Below are 14,595 nucleotides of genomic sequence, written 5' to 3' on the forward strand. Positions count from 1 at the left end.
AGGGGGAGCTCTGCCCTGAAGGTCCCGAGGGGAGCCTTGCGGGCAGTGGTAGTGACTGCGGGGACAGCTGGCTGGAGCCGGGCCCTGCTTTGTGCCTGTCCTGCTGTCAGCTGTACAGTGGCGCTTTCTCACCAGGCTGCTTGGGGTGCTGAGGGCCAGTCACTTCCTCAGTGCTGTTGGAGGAGAGCTAACCAGGGTGAGATTTTTTTCTGAAGAGGGTCTTCCTCGCTACTTGTGTGTGTGAGCTATAAAGTGTTGGATGAGACAACAGGCAGTCATATGCTTTCCTGCGGTCCAGCCAGCAGAGCTGAGAGGTCCTGCAAGTTCTTACCCGCTCTTGGACATGCTGAATTGCTTTCCTTCCCCTCCTGCCTGTGTGCTTGGTGAACTCCCATTGCCTTTGGTGTAAAGTGTGCCAAAGTAGGGAGATATGAGTAGAACAGGAGAAAAGGTGCTGGGAGGGGGCTGGATTTTGCTTCTACCAAGTCTGTTCTCTGGACTCTCTTTGCAGTAAATTGCAGGTAACTGGAGTACAAGGCAATTGCAATCTATGAGACCAGAAATGCACTATTGAAGGGTTAGAAAAGAATTTTTGTAGGGGCTTAGCCGAATTCTTGGTGCTAGAATTACTTCGGTAGGTTTATCAGCTATGTGAAAGTCCTAGACTGATGAACTGGGATGTACTATACATATGAAAGTTAAGTTTTCATATTTTTGTTTTGTTTCCAATTTAGGCCACATCTAGGCTCCTGGTGAACTACCAAGAACCTTATCGCTCCCAGATTTTGGATTATCTTTTCAAGGTAACATTGGTTTCACTGATACAATAATGTCTAATTTAATCCAGAATTTCTTACTGTGTAACTTTGGCACTCCTATAGCATATTCAGTACTTCTTGAAATTAAACAAAATCTCATCTTGTAAAGCATCTCCTTTAATGTTGATTTTTTTTTTTTTAAATCAGAACCTTAAATTTTAGCTGCTGTTTTTGACAACCAGCATGTTGTTCAGGAGCCTCTTTATTATTATGAAATTTCCTTTTATGTTTTCACAGTATGTTTCAAAAAACATGTTTTCAACATATTTTGATCATCTATGTGGGCTTAATGAGGATGAAATAATTTTTGTGGCTAAAATGAAGGGTTTAGCTGTTTGTAGCAATTGCAGGATGTGTAATCTTTGGAACAGTTTTGTTTATTGTTTTGAAGTGCAGCTTCATATAATGTGAAAACAGCTGTTGTGCAGACTGCAACATTTCGATAGCATATCTGTTCCAAACTAGTCTCCAGTATAAGTGCAGTTACTCTAGAAGGTGTGTGAATGTTACTGGTTTGTAAGAGCTATAGTTAGTAAGTGTAACCTGTGGATTTACCTGACTTAATACATGGTAAAATTATTGCACTGGACAGTAATAACTTGTTTTGGCACTGTAAATTACTCTGCTGGAAGAGGATGCCATGTCACTTTCAAGTAGTGTAATTCAGACGGCTGGAGGGGAATAGTTTACTGTGTAGTTTAAATAATTGGTTTTAAAAGGGTAGGGTTAGGCATAATTTGTGACTGGGGATCAAACCTATGTGTTACTAATGTGAGTTTTCTGAAGGAATCAATATACATGTGGTAAAATAAGAATCTAGCTGAGATTATGATTTTCAAAGATTTTTTGACATGTTCTTTCACTAAAACCTGTTAGCTGTAATGAAATACCTGGGAGGAGTACACCTTGCCTCATTCTCTCTTTTCTTTTAATGTCAGTCAACTTTTGTGGTGGGGATAGGAGACCAAACGTGTTAGAAGTTTAAAACTGGAAATGTCAGGAAGAGAAATGGTAAATTGGGAATATTTGCTTCTTATTTACAAACAAAGAAAGAAACCCAAAACTTGTAAGATAAGCAAACTATTGTCTATGCAGCATATTTTTTAAATCAAACTGCATTCTCACATCTTAGCTTTTTTTTTAGGTGCCAAAATTATACTTGGGCAATTCCATTGAGGAGGCCAGCTCATTTGTGGTTATTGAAATAATGATTAGTTGTAATTCTGACTTGAGCAACTCTTAAGCCACTAATAGCTAGAAGAACATACTAGGAGTAGGATCACCTGTATTGAGCTTGAATTTTATACTCTGCTTCAGCCAGATGCCAGAGAAAGAGGATAGTGTACTAGGTGGCCATTTGTTTCTTGGTGTGGTGGTTTTTTTTCTCTCTTGCCTTTCTGCCTATAGTTAGCAGGTTATTACTGACCTGTATGTATGCTATGTCATGTAAGCCGTGCAACCCTTTACATCAGAGAATAAATTATTTACAGAAATATTAACGTCAATATTTTTATTTTTTAAAGAAAAAAAACTTGTCTTTAATAACATTAAAAATACTGTTGTGTTCCTCACATAGCCCATGTTCTATTTAAAGAGTGCTTCTGTATTTTTCTTGAGCATAATCAATTTAAAATCTGCAGAGTTGGAGAGAAGCGTTAATGATGCCTGAGTCAGTGAAAATAACTAAAGATAAGTGTACTATTTATCTAGCTCAATTTCCTTTTGAAGCAGAATTTTGTATTATGTCTCATTGCATCTATATAATGGGTGTTTTTTTTTTAATGTATTGAATTTTTAGCATCCTCAAAATTGTACAGTTTATTGCATTTCTTGTATTAACAGCAGGTTTCTATTTTTTGTTTGTTTTTTTTTTTTTCCTGTTTTTTTTTTTGTTTGTTTGTTTTTTAGCCAAATTTTGGTGCTTCTTTACATATCCTCAAAGTAGAGATTGGAGGCGATGGACAATCAACAGGTATGGATTTAGCATGAGCAGGGTTTAGCTTCTGGTTGCAGTGATGCAGTAAGTAACGTCCTGCACGTGTCACTGGAGCTGAAGCTTGGAGATGAATTCTGTACTGGTATTGAAGTTGAAGAAAAACTTGAACAATATCTGGTTACTTGTAGAGGGGAAATTTACACTGATATTCTGGAGACAGTTCTCGCTATCACATGGTTTCAAGGTTGCATTCTAGAGCAAGCAAGTTCTTTTTTTTTCTCCCCTAAGATGAAGGAAGCTCTAGTAATTTTCTGAATTGCAGGGCATTTCTCAAACACCAGTTTTGCAATACAAACTGTAAAACTTGTGTAGGACTAGGAGGTTTATGACTTAAAAGCATGAAAATGCGAAGACAGCTTGTCAGAGCAGTTATTTTTCTTTCATTTAATGAGCTGCTACATTTCGCTGGAGTGGCATTTTCTGACAGTAAAAACACTATTGCTTGGTTGGGGTTTTTTCGCCATGCCAGAATTGCAAATGAAAATGTCTTGGTGTAATTTGCCTAGTCTACTATGTTAACATATAGTATAACCTATTTAGTAACTGCTTGTGGTCAGATGCTTAGAAGCAGTAACTAGACTACAATTCGTTTTTCTTTTTTCCTCTCCCCCTCCCACCTGAAGTAAATCTAGACTTAAAGCAGACTCAGTTAATAAACAGAAGGCATAACATCTGTCTCTGTAGCATTTATATTTTTTTTAATGTTTGTGTCCTTAAGTACTCTTTTTCATTCTTTGGATTACTTTCCTTAAGAAAAATTAACATGGTGAAAAGTATTATATTGGGTTAAGATCTCTGTATTTGGACAATAAATTGCTGGTTAGAGGAGAATGGACTAGTCTTCATGCATGCACAGACTTTATCTTCAAACACTCTTGCTGTTGGCTAAGGAGAATGTTACATACTTCTCTGATGACTTTCTAGATTTTAGGAGATCAATAAGACTTATATGTCTTAACACACTAGACTGCAGCTCTGATTCTCACCTCAGAGGTGTGATCAGGTGTCTAAGTTTGAAATCTAATTGCTGTGCTATGTCTCTGACACATGGAACTCCCAAATAGTCAAGTGCCAGGTTAAAAAAAAATCAATCCTCTTTTCTGTAATGAAATGTGCTGTTCTGGGGGGAGGGGTAAGAAGTCTCATTGAAAGAAATCTGGAATAATTAGGCATATGGTGCATGGAACTGCAACTGTAGCTTGTGCTAAACAAGTTATTGGCTTCTGTGTGTAATGACTTCCCGTGCAACACTGATTTTTATTTTATTTTATTTTTTTTTTACCTTTCTGGTTTGTTTCCAAACCCTTTGCCTGAGGGAATTCAGTGCATTCCAGAAGCTCTTCCTGTAGTCACAGAACACCATGGAAATTATAAACTAGATCTTTACCATAAAAATAGAAAAATCTCTTTCCTGTCAGTGAAAAACTTCACAACAGTTCCTTTCTTTTCTCTCCCTGGACTTGTCTTGCACAGAAGCAGCAAGTTACAACCTTATTTGGTTTGCCTTTTGGTTTAGATATAACCTGCTTCTACATCTGTTTCGTTTTTTCATTCCTGATCAAAACGCTGCAGCTTTCCTAGTGGTTGTTGGGACCAAGATAATCATGAATGATTTAGTATTATCATAGCTAGGGACAGAAAATGACCAATAGTTAATCACATTCTGATGTTGAAAGCAGTCCCTTAAGAATAATAAAAAAAAAAAATTAAATTTTTGCTAAGTTAATGTGCTAAGAATGAAGGGTGACAAGTCTTGTCTGTTCCCTCCCACTATTCCTTTTGCTTTGAAAGACATACCAAAGAATATGTGAACCATGTTGGAGATATGTGCTTGCATACCATGGCAGTGAGCAATACAGAAAGCTTTATAATGTGTAACAGCTTATGACACAGAAGATAATTGTGAGCTACCTGTCTCTTTCCTTCCTAGATGGTACCGAACCCTCCCATATGCACTATGAAAATGATGAGAACTACTTCCGGGGCTATGAATGGTGGCTAATGAAAGAAGCTAAAAAGAGGAACCCCAAAATTAAACTTATTGGTAAATTGCTTCAAGTTTTAGGATTTTAATGCCTTTTTTCCACTAAAGTTATGTATCTGACCCTTAATCAGGATATTAATTTTAATGGGCAAATGTTTTGATGTTGTAGTAGACAAAGTAGAATCTCTGGTATTTAGTAAACTTGCCTTGGTGCTTCACTTAAACTTACTGTGTTTTACTTTCTTAGAGTAGCACAGTGTTCTTAGGCTGTGCTACTGTAACAAGTAGCATAGGATAAGAAATGACTTATCATTTGCTTGTATCAAGTAACATTAATGCTTAGACTATCACAGGAATGAACATAAATGATTTATTATGAGAGCTGAATTTCTGAATAATAGAGTAAAAAAGAAATAGGAGGGATAAAATAAACTTACAGGAAGTATAAATCTGTAATTCCTCTACATGCTAAATTACATGTTCTCGATACAAACCCATCACCCCATCCCCACTGCAGTGGTTCTTGTCCTCTGATATGTAGGTCGTTGTGTTGTAAGAGGACTTTCCTGTCTCCCTGTTTTGGTTGTGGGTTGTGTATGTGCTGTGATGGTACAAATGTGGAACCCTAGATTTTAATTGAAGTGCTTTACAAAATGTATTTCACATGAAACGAGGTAAGAAATCTATCAATTAAAAAGTATCTAATCCCACCTGTTTCAGGGATTCAGGCTTTGTGAAAGCCTACATGACTTGGTGCAGGATTTGCTAGTCAGGTTTTGTTAGACAGGCGCTATGACAAGCAGAGAGTTTACCATCTAGGACTAATTGCAATTATTAATAATCTCTCCCTTCACATTAAGCTGTCATAAAAGAAAGAGAGTTTGTCTTTGAATTAGCCTATGGTGTCTTATACCAAGTCAGCTGAAAACTTAGCAGGATCTGGTTAGGTTAATTTGATGTTCCTATTTACTACAAGATCCAGTAAACAGCTGAGACTTGGCAGTGCTTTTTCATGATCCTAATCTTCCTTCCTCTATTATGATCAGATCATAACTTCTGAAATTCAGAGTAACAGTTTTTGGTGTTCAGTATTGATCCCTTTGTCTATAACTTTGTAAATTTTTATCCTAAAGTTGGACTTCTAAGTGTTTTGTTCTCTAGTAATGAAGACTTTCTAGCAAAAAAAAAAAAGCAAGTATAAATGTTTGATCACAATTTATATTAGAACATACTCTCCACCTAAGTTACTTTTCACTGTCTTTGCTGGAGCTATGTGAATTTGCAGTTCATATCTGCTCCTTCATTTTAGGTAGAGCAAATTACAGCTTGCTGTTGAAGCTTACTGTAGACCAGTGACTTACTAATTTGTTTTTCTTCTCTTTCCAGGATTACCTTGGACATTTCCGGCATGGATAGGGAAGGGTGAAAACTGGCCCTATGACTATCCAGATGTCACTGCTTACTATATTGTTTCTTGGATATTAGGAGCTAAACACTATCATGATTTGGACATTGATTATGTTGGGGTTAGTAAAGTAAAATCTTGTGTATCTATCTTCATCCCTAAGATCTTGGTCTTGTCTGTATTGATTACTGGAGGAGGGGGGTGGGGACAGAAATTGGTTTGTAATTTCAGTTTTGGCTTTTTCTGTTGCAGGGCGAAAGGCAGAAGTTACGTTAGTTTACAGTCTTTCTGCAGTAATGGCCATTAAAGCAGAGCTAGTGTAACATGGCTAGTCACCTGCCTTCCTAATTCTAGAACAGTTATGAGAGAACTTGAGAGTTCCAAAATCTGTTTGAGTCTTGGGCTTGTATTTTTCTGCCTTGTTTATTCTGCTTGGGTTTCAGTGGTTACAAGCTAACAAAAAGCATTAGTTCAGACAGAGATTGTGAAAGTCAGCTAACATCACTTCTTGGCATAAAATATGGTTGCTGTTTTGCCACAGGGCAATCCTTTACAACTTCTTCCATTTTTACCTTCATTATTTATAGTAAAGGTGCATGTGTTACAGTACTTTAACTACTGTATTGTGTTACAGTGCGATATATGGAAGTAGTGAACAAATGTCTGCGAAAAATCTCATAATTTGGAGATGAGAGAGAATCAGACATTGGAAAAACACTTTTCAATGTCATTATTTGACTGAGATTCAATTTCATACTTTTTCTTCTAATTAAGAAAATATGTGTCTAGGATTCTTCTAAAATCAGTCCTATGCTTACTGAAACACTATTTTATGCTTTTAAGTGTTTTTGATATGAGGCAGTTGTTTAAATGGAGAAAAGCTAAAAATCACTTCAGCAAAGCTTCTGAGACTGATTCCCATCCCTCAAAGGAAGTCTGACCTTTCTGCTGTAATGTAGGAAGGTATATCTGATGTATATCTCCTCTGGAATGCATCTCCCTCGGTGCTGATGATTTATTTCAGCTGACTTAGTCTTGCACTTTGGCTACACAGTTCAGCTAGGGGGGGACGGGGAGAGTAACTGCTGTTATTTATTCTCCTTGCTGTGCTCTTAAGAGTAGAAGGGAAATTCTGTACTTTACATATTTGAGTAATGTCTGGTTTCAGTGTTGTTACTTCAGTGTGACTGGCCTTCTGAATTCTACACTTTGAAGAAAAGGGAATTCCTACTTCTACAGGCAATGTGGTGACATTGCATATTGTCTGATTTCTTTGTGGGTATAATCTGAAATACAGGAGAGCAGTGAGGTCTGTGGAGGCTCGGAAACTGTCTAGCAATTTTAATGCTGTTCTGGTTCTACATTGTAAGTCTTTACTGCTCTTTTGCTTTATAGTATGTGTTATATATCATTATTTGCTTTATGATGAAATAAGCCTTTCGGTAAGTAACTTTATGATTGGCTCATTTCTGAAGTCACATATTAGTGCTATTGCATTGAAAGATCTAGAAATGTCAAAATCAAATGGACATATCCCACCTGTAAGAAACTGCTTGTACATGGTTGGGTAATCTATACCTACGGGGGGATACTTTCACCTTTACAGGTGAACGTGAGTTACAGTGTTCATGTTGTGGTTAGAATAAAGAAAGAAGGGTTTCTGATTATGCATTTTATTGCTCAGGGTATTTGATAGAAAGGAAGACCAGCATTTCTCCTTTTGAATTTTGAGCTGTGTATAGCTTAAACAGTCTTTCTATAAAAGATGGAAAATCCATAGCAACAGAAATCAGATCATTTAAGCTGTTTGCTTAAACTACACTGGATCTCTCTTGTGTTCAAGTATGGATATAATATTGTGTAAATTAGAAAGAACTATGCCATTGAATAACTCCCTGAGGCTGTAGGCTCAATACGTAACTTATTCTAGCTCTCCTATGTCAGTGTATGGCAGCAGGGCCCATTCATAGGACCACACCTTGAAGCCACTTTGTGTTTTTCAATGATTTCTAAAACTGTATGTCCTGGGTTCAGCTACAGCAGTCATTTTTTTTCCATCTTAGTAGCTGGTGCGGTGCTGTGTTTTTGACTTTCAGTCTGGGAACAACGCTGATAGCACCAATGTTTTTAGTTGTTGCTAAGTAATGTTTACTCTGACCAAGGACTTTCCCAGTCTCATGCTTTGCCAGAGAGGAGGGGAAGCCAGGAGGAAGCAGAGACAGGACACCTGACCCAAACTGGCCAAAGGGGTATTCCATACCACAGCACGTCATGCCCAGTATATAAACTGGGGAGAGTTACCCGGAAGGCCCAGATCGCTGCTCGGGTCGGGCTGGGTATCGGTTGGCGGGTGGTGAGCGGTTGTGTCCTCTCCCCTTGTTATTCCTCTTATCATTATTATTGGTAGCAGCAGTGGTTTGTATTATACCTTAGTTACTGGAGTGCTGTTATCTCAACCTGTGGGAGTTACATTCCTCTGATTCTCCTCCCCATCCCTCCGGGAGTAGGGGGAAGAAGGAAGTGGGTGGGGGGAGTGAGCGAGCGGCTGCGTAGTTCCAAGTTGCTGGCTGGGCTTAAACCACGACACTGTGGAACCATTGGTAAGAATGCTGTATGTAATTCTGCTGCCACTGTTGAGCTCAAGTAGCTCTGAAGTTCTTTTCAGCTAGAAGGCAATCAGTAGACCTCAGAGACAGATAAACAGCCATTTTGAACTTTTATACAAAGTTTTCCCCTGAAGAGCTGATAATAAAACCAACCAGAGTGCTTTCCTCTAGCAAATGGAAACCACGGAGTTCATTAATAGATTGTGTAATCTTACATGTACATAAATCTTTCATTAATCATGACATATCCTGCTTTTTTTCTAAATGGCTTTTTACTCTTCCATTTTAGATATGGAATGAAAGGGCATTTAATAGCAAATATATTAAGGTATGTATTTTTGCTTATTTCTCTAAAGTGAAATGTTTGTTATCATATGTAAACAAATAGCTTTTCTTTCCTTTTCCCTTTTAATTAGAAAAGGAATCTTAATGCTACAACTGCTTCATTTACTGAACTCTGTTTCTTGTAGTTGCAGGTGTGAAATGCTAACAGGATCAGATCTCTAGATTTTATTTTTCATGTGTGTGTCCAAAACTGTTACTTGGAACTTGAAGTGTTTCAATGTATGCTAAATGTTTAGGATCTCTACATTTTAATGAAAGCTGCAGTTGATGCTACTGAAATCATACAAATTCATCATCTTTATACTGGCTTGGATTTAGTTGTAAGTCCGAGATCTAGAATTATTCAAAATTCTGTAGCAAAGTACCAGTCAATATAATGCCGTTAAATTACTGCTATAAAACTCCAGGTTCTTATTTTATGGAAAACATAATAAAGGCTCTGTGTTTTTAGCTGTGCAAAATTAAGTACGTCCTGTTCTCAAAGAGTTGGAAGAACACAGTATTTCATGTAAACAACCTTGAGGTATCTCTTAGAGCTGCTGCCCCCCTGCACTTCTTTGAAAGCTCACTTGTTTGTTATGTTATGTTGAAGTGGAATCTTAAGTACTAGCTTCTGCTTTTTTCATTTCCTTGTTGCTGCTTTGAGGCTAAAAAGCAATAGCTTTACTTCTTAAAAGCAAATAAGAGTTAAATTGAATGTACAGAAAAACTGTTGGTTTTCTTTTTTTCCAGAACTTGTAAGGGATTGAATCTGATCTACTTAAAATTAGTCAATTAGTGGCTTTTAGAAAAGTTTCAGTTCTTACAGTTTGTGTACCCTGGTGGAGGTTAGTTAGGTCATTTGTCCTTGGCAACTTCTTTAGTTATTTTGTTTAAAGATTAGTTTTAGGACAACGATACAGGCAATGGTGTACAACAGTTAAACTTGACATTGCAATAAGAGCAAAAAAATATCTTTATCTTTCATGAGGCTGGCGTATATAAAATTCCACCTACTCTTGAAAATGAGAATGATCTATAAAATTTTTATTTTTAAAATTATATTTCCTGAAATGTAAAATTAGATGATTACTCTTACAGCTGTTGCGTATGATTTGTGCAGTGCTTTGACTGAAGGAGGACAGGAAGCACTGGCAAAAAGCTCTCTGCTGGTTGTAAACCTTGTACAAAGAAAGAGGAATACCTTGTATCCAGCTTCATGGGTTTCTTGTTAATAAATGTGTTAATCAACTATGTTTTTTAAAGTGGTTTTCTGGGTCCACTGTCACTACAGTAACTTAGTTTCCAAGTCTTACCACATTTTAGACCAAATTCTATTACATATACTTCACTCCACCACTGATTTCATTAGAGGTATATTCTAGGTTCTCACTTCTGTAGGCTTAGGCCATTAATTCCTTTTGGATAGAAAGGTTTGGCACTAGAGTTTTCTAGTGACTAACAAACCCCCTTCTAGAGAAAAGAAAAACACACTAAAGTGTGACACAGCAGGATATCTTGGCCTCTGTATCAAGTTGTCTTGTTTATTTGGCATGTCAAGTAACAAAACTCTGATGGATGTGTAGATGCTTCTGATTTTGCCAGTGAAGCTACCTAAATCCCTTTCTAAACTTGTTCAGTGCGTGTGCTTAGAATCCTCCTAAAATATCCAATCCCAGCGTGTTTTCAGCACAAACCATAGCCTACTTTTTTTAAAGCTAGGAAACGAGTTCATAAGGTGTGACAGAAAATTCTTTGTGACAGAAATCCCTCAGGAAATAGAAGTTTTTTATAATATTTAGCCTCAGAAAATGTGGATTCCAGGTTTTTCCTTTTCAAAAAGAAAAATGTTTGACTAATGGGGTATAGACTAGTGGAGGAATCATGAAGGATACCTGCAGTCTCCTAAAGGATAATCTTAATCATAGGTAAGTTAATGCTAGTAGGGAAGAAGGGGGAAATAGTGTGTGTGTACCTCAGGTAGAAATCTCTAGTTGTTCAGTATGTATGTTACAGAAACAAACATAACATAACTGAAAATACTTATTTCCAGACGAGAATAAAACAGTGCAAGTAAGATGAAACATAAATAGTGAGATTTTCCTTTCTTTCTTCACTGACTAGATGTTAAGTTGCTTGGAATTCCTATGAGACTGAACCCTTTGTAAAAAGAATCATCAGAGAGAGAAGGCAGTTCTTATAAATAAAATACTCATTCCCCTATATCACTGATTTGCTCTTTTTTAAAAACTGGTTTTCTGACTTCCTGCATTTCTTGTAAGAAACAGAAATATTCTGTTTTACTCAGCCTTATGTCACCTGGAGGCTTTCACTTCTATTTGTCTTGGCTTCCTAATTTGTGGACAATGAATGTGGAGAACAAACTTTCCAGTGTAGGTGTGGCTTTCTACTTGTTAGCTTTTTAAATGCTGTTGAACTGGGACTAAGCTTTTGGCTTCTAGAGCTAGATATAAAGTTTAAAATTTGATCTTAAAATCACCCAAATATTTGCTGAAAAGTGGTAGCCTTCCCTCCACCGTATGTTAATTGATTAAAAACCTTTTTAAGTAACACCTGTTTTACCATTCATTCTGTTATAATCTGCAGTGTTGCATGACATCTTTTCTCTAATCAGCGTGATAGTTCTATTTGCAGTCTGCCATTTTTAAAGAGGTCTATTTATTGTAATGTGCTGTTGTTGTACACCAGGCATTTTCTTTAATGTCTGAAAAACACATGACATAGATAAGCATGTAGTTACCTTGCTGAACTTGTAAGAAGTTATTTTAGTTACTTCATCCACTAAGGCACTAGTTATGTTTCTTATTAAGTAGATATTGCTTATAAATTCTTATTCAAGAGATCCTATTCTTTCAATTTTATTTTTAAATACTGTTATCTTTAACCCTAAAATTTAAGGAGTATCTGTATAAAAACATGAATACTGGGTGTGGGGGAACCATTCTGCATATGTTGTTAAGGGGTGCATTTTGAGTGCCTACAGTTCTGTGTCCTTGGTACTTAGCTTTCAACATGGAAGTTCTGCAGTCCTTCTAGTTGTTTTGTTCTCCTGAACTATCTGTATAGTTATGCAGTTTTTCTGAATGTCTAGCTAGGTAGAAAGCTTTAAATTGCAAGGACCATGCTGTAAGTATTTCTACCAGAATGAATTTTTCTTCTGGTAAACTTTATACTTCAAAGGCTTCAAGGAGTTGAGCAGAACTTCATTGCTACTTTTCTTCTTACTAAGTTTATGTCCTTTAGATCTAGGCTTTCATTGTCACCAGTACTTGGACTTTGCTTTGTGTTCTTATTTGGTTACATGTCAAAACAGATATGCTCCTATTCTCCTTCACGTTGCTGGAGGTCTCTTACAGGGAATTATTTAAGGTTTCATGCCTACTCATCTTGAAATGGATGGAGAAAGCTTTCTTATGGATACATACAGAATATAGGACATCATTCCTTTATATCCAAGATTGAAAAGGGATTTTAGACTGTGGACCGATGCCCTTTTTCAGATGCAAGTGTATGTGGAAGCTTTTTAACATACTTTTTTAAACTTTATTTTTGTATTGAGTGTTTTTATTGAGGTAAAACATGCTTGCATAATACTAGCTCTTTATAAGCCTGGTTCATTCTTAACTGTTAGGGCTGGGTATATTTTGTCTTAAGAAGTTCCACAGTCAAATGCGAGAGGTTTATCATCTTTGACAGTGAAACAGTACTAAGAGAATCTGGGAAGACAGAATAGGAATTCTCTTCTGTTGTCATGTTTGAATTAAAAATTGACTGCTTTCGGTTTTGCTGTAAATATGCAATTCCAGTTTTACACATTACATTCCTGAAAATTAGTGAGATGTATGAGAGTCAAACAGTGGCTAAAATTGAATATCAGACACAACATGAAGGATTTTTTTTTTTTCAGTGAGATAGCTCTTCACTTGAAAAGGACAGATGTTTAGCAAAGATTTATGTTCTACAGAGAACAACATAGTTACAAGGTCTTTTCTATTTTAAAACATCAATCCCTGTTTTCTCAATGTATTACTTCAGCTTCTGATCATCGTGGAGGTATGTCCACTTCCACATTCCAGACAGTCATCATTTTTAGATGAACTTAACATGACTGACTTTATAATAAATGCATTACTCGTCTGTCATGAATTACATGCATGCAATGGCCAGAGTCAGTATGTTGAGATTGTCTAAGTGAAGTACATGTATGCACATTGGGTGTCAAAAATAATTCAAGTGATGAGAAGCCTGCTTTTGTTTAGCAGCTATCTGAATGTCATAGATTACCCTTCAGTGTTAAAAATACTTACCATTAACTTTGTCTCAGTTATCATTATGGCTCTCCTTTGAGGAGTAAGAACTTTTCTTACCCATCTTGGTCTGAAGACAAATGCTTCCACCAACTCCTCCTACAGTTCTTAAATTGTTTTCCGTCTTAAATTTTCATGTTGTCTGCTTGATGAAGGCTGTACTTTAAGTGGTGTTATCTGTTACTAAGGTACTTCGACACTATTTGGACAGACTGGGTCTAAGGAACATTGGCATCATCGCTGCGGATGGAGATTGGAATGTTTCAAAGGAGATGATAGTTGATCCCTATCTTAATGATGCTGTTGAGGTAGTCGGGTAAGTATGGGAGAAGGGAGGAATTTTAAATATTGCTTATTACTTCATTTCAGTAAGTAAGTTTTCATCTCCCTTCTGAGAAGTCATATAGTCTTATTTCATATTTCCTAGCTGTTCCCAGTTTGTCATCATCATGTATAGTGGTGATGGAGTACTGTTTCCTGTCTTCATCTCTTCTTTCAGTTTGGTGCCTGTGTAGGGTAACCTTACCACTCTTCCATGATTTCTTTCAAGTGTTCAGTTAGGAGCTATGTCTTGGTCTTATCTTAGCACTAGCAAATGACAGGAGACTTCTAGCTCTTCTGGATGTGCATCTTCAAAATCAGAAAAATCTTAGGACTGAACTCGTGGTCTGCAATCAGTTTTAATTTCAGGTGAACTTGAAGTTCTTCAGGTGAACTTGAAGGAAGAAGTTCTTCACAGTGAGGGTGGTGAGGCACTGGAATAGGTTGCCCAAGGAAGTTGTGAATGCCTCAACCCTGGAGACGTTCAAGGCCAGGCTGGACAGAGCCTTGGGCCACATAGTTTAGTGTGTGGTGTCCCTGCTCATGGCAGCGGGGTTGGAACTAGATGATCTTAAGGTCCTTTCCAACCCTAACTATTCTATGATTCTATGAACTTTTACACTGGAACTTACCACCCTGGGATTCGATGCTTGCAGCATTCCCTGTCATATCCTAAAGCTAGGAGTTTGTTGTTTATCTGATAACAGATGGCATTAAAAGCACACACACAGACAGTGAAGTAGAAGTAAAAACAAGCATCCAAAGTTTGTCTTTAAACTAATACAACCTATCTCAATTTTAGCAGCCAGGAAT

General features: G+C 37.1%; 1 protein-coding gene across 1 annotated transcript in view; it reads left to right on the top strand.

Moving 5' to 3' along the window:
* Nucleotides 1–734: 734 nt before the first annotated feature.
* The window catches only part of GALC (galactosylceramidase), a gene marked incomplete at its 5' end in the record, with an annotated part of 31,678 nt that continues 17,817 nt past the window's right edge, over nucleotides 735–14,595 (top strand). The window contains 6 exons of the mRNA XM_010010552.1: nucleotides 735–803; nucleotides 2,727–2,790; nucleotides 4,745–4,858; nucleotides 6,185–6,324; nucleotides 9,099–9,137; nucleotides 13,650–13,777. Coding sequence (XP_010008854.1) covers nucleotides 735–803; nucleotides 2,727–2,790; nucleotides 4,745–4,858; nucleotides 6,185–6,324; nucleotides 9,099–9,137; nucleotides 13,650–13,777 — 554 coding nt within the window. The remainder of the gene's footprint in view (nucleotides 804–2,726; nucleotides 2,791–4,744; nucleotides 4,859–6,184; nucleotides 6,325–9,098; nucleotides 9,138–13,649; nucleotides 13,778–14,595) is intronic.

This window comes from Nestor notabilis, unplaced genomic scaffold, assembly GCF_000696875.1.
Source record: "Nestor notabilis isolate BGI_N333 unplaced genomic scaffold, ASM69687v1 scaffold25102, whole genome shotgun sequence".
NCBI lineage: Eukaryota > Metazoa > Chordata > Aves > Psittaciformes > Psittacidae > Nestor > Nestor notabilis.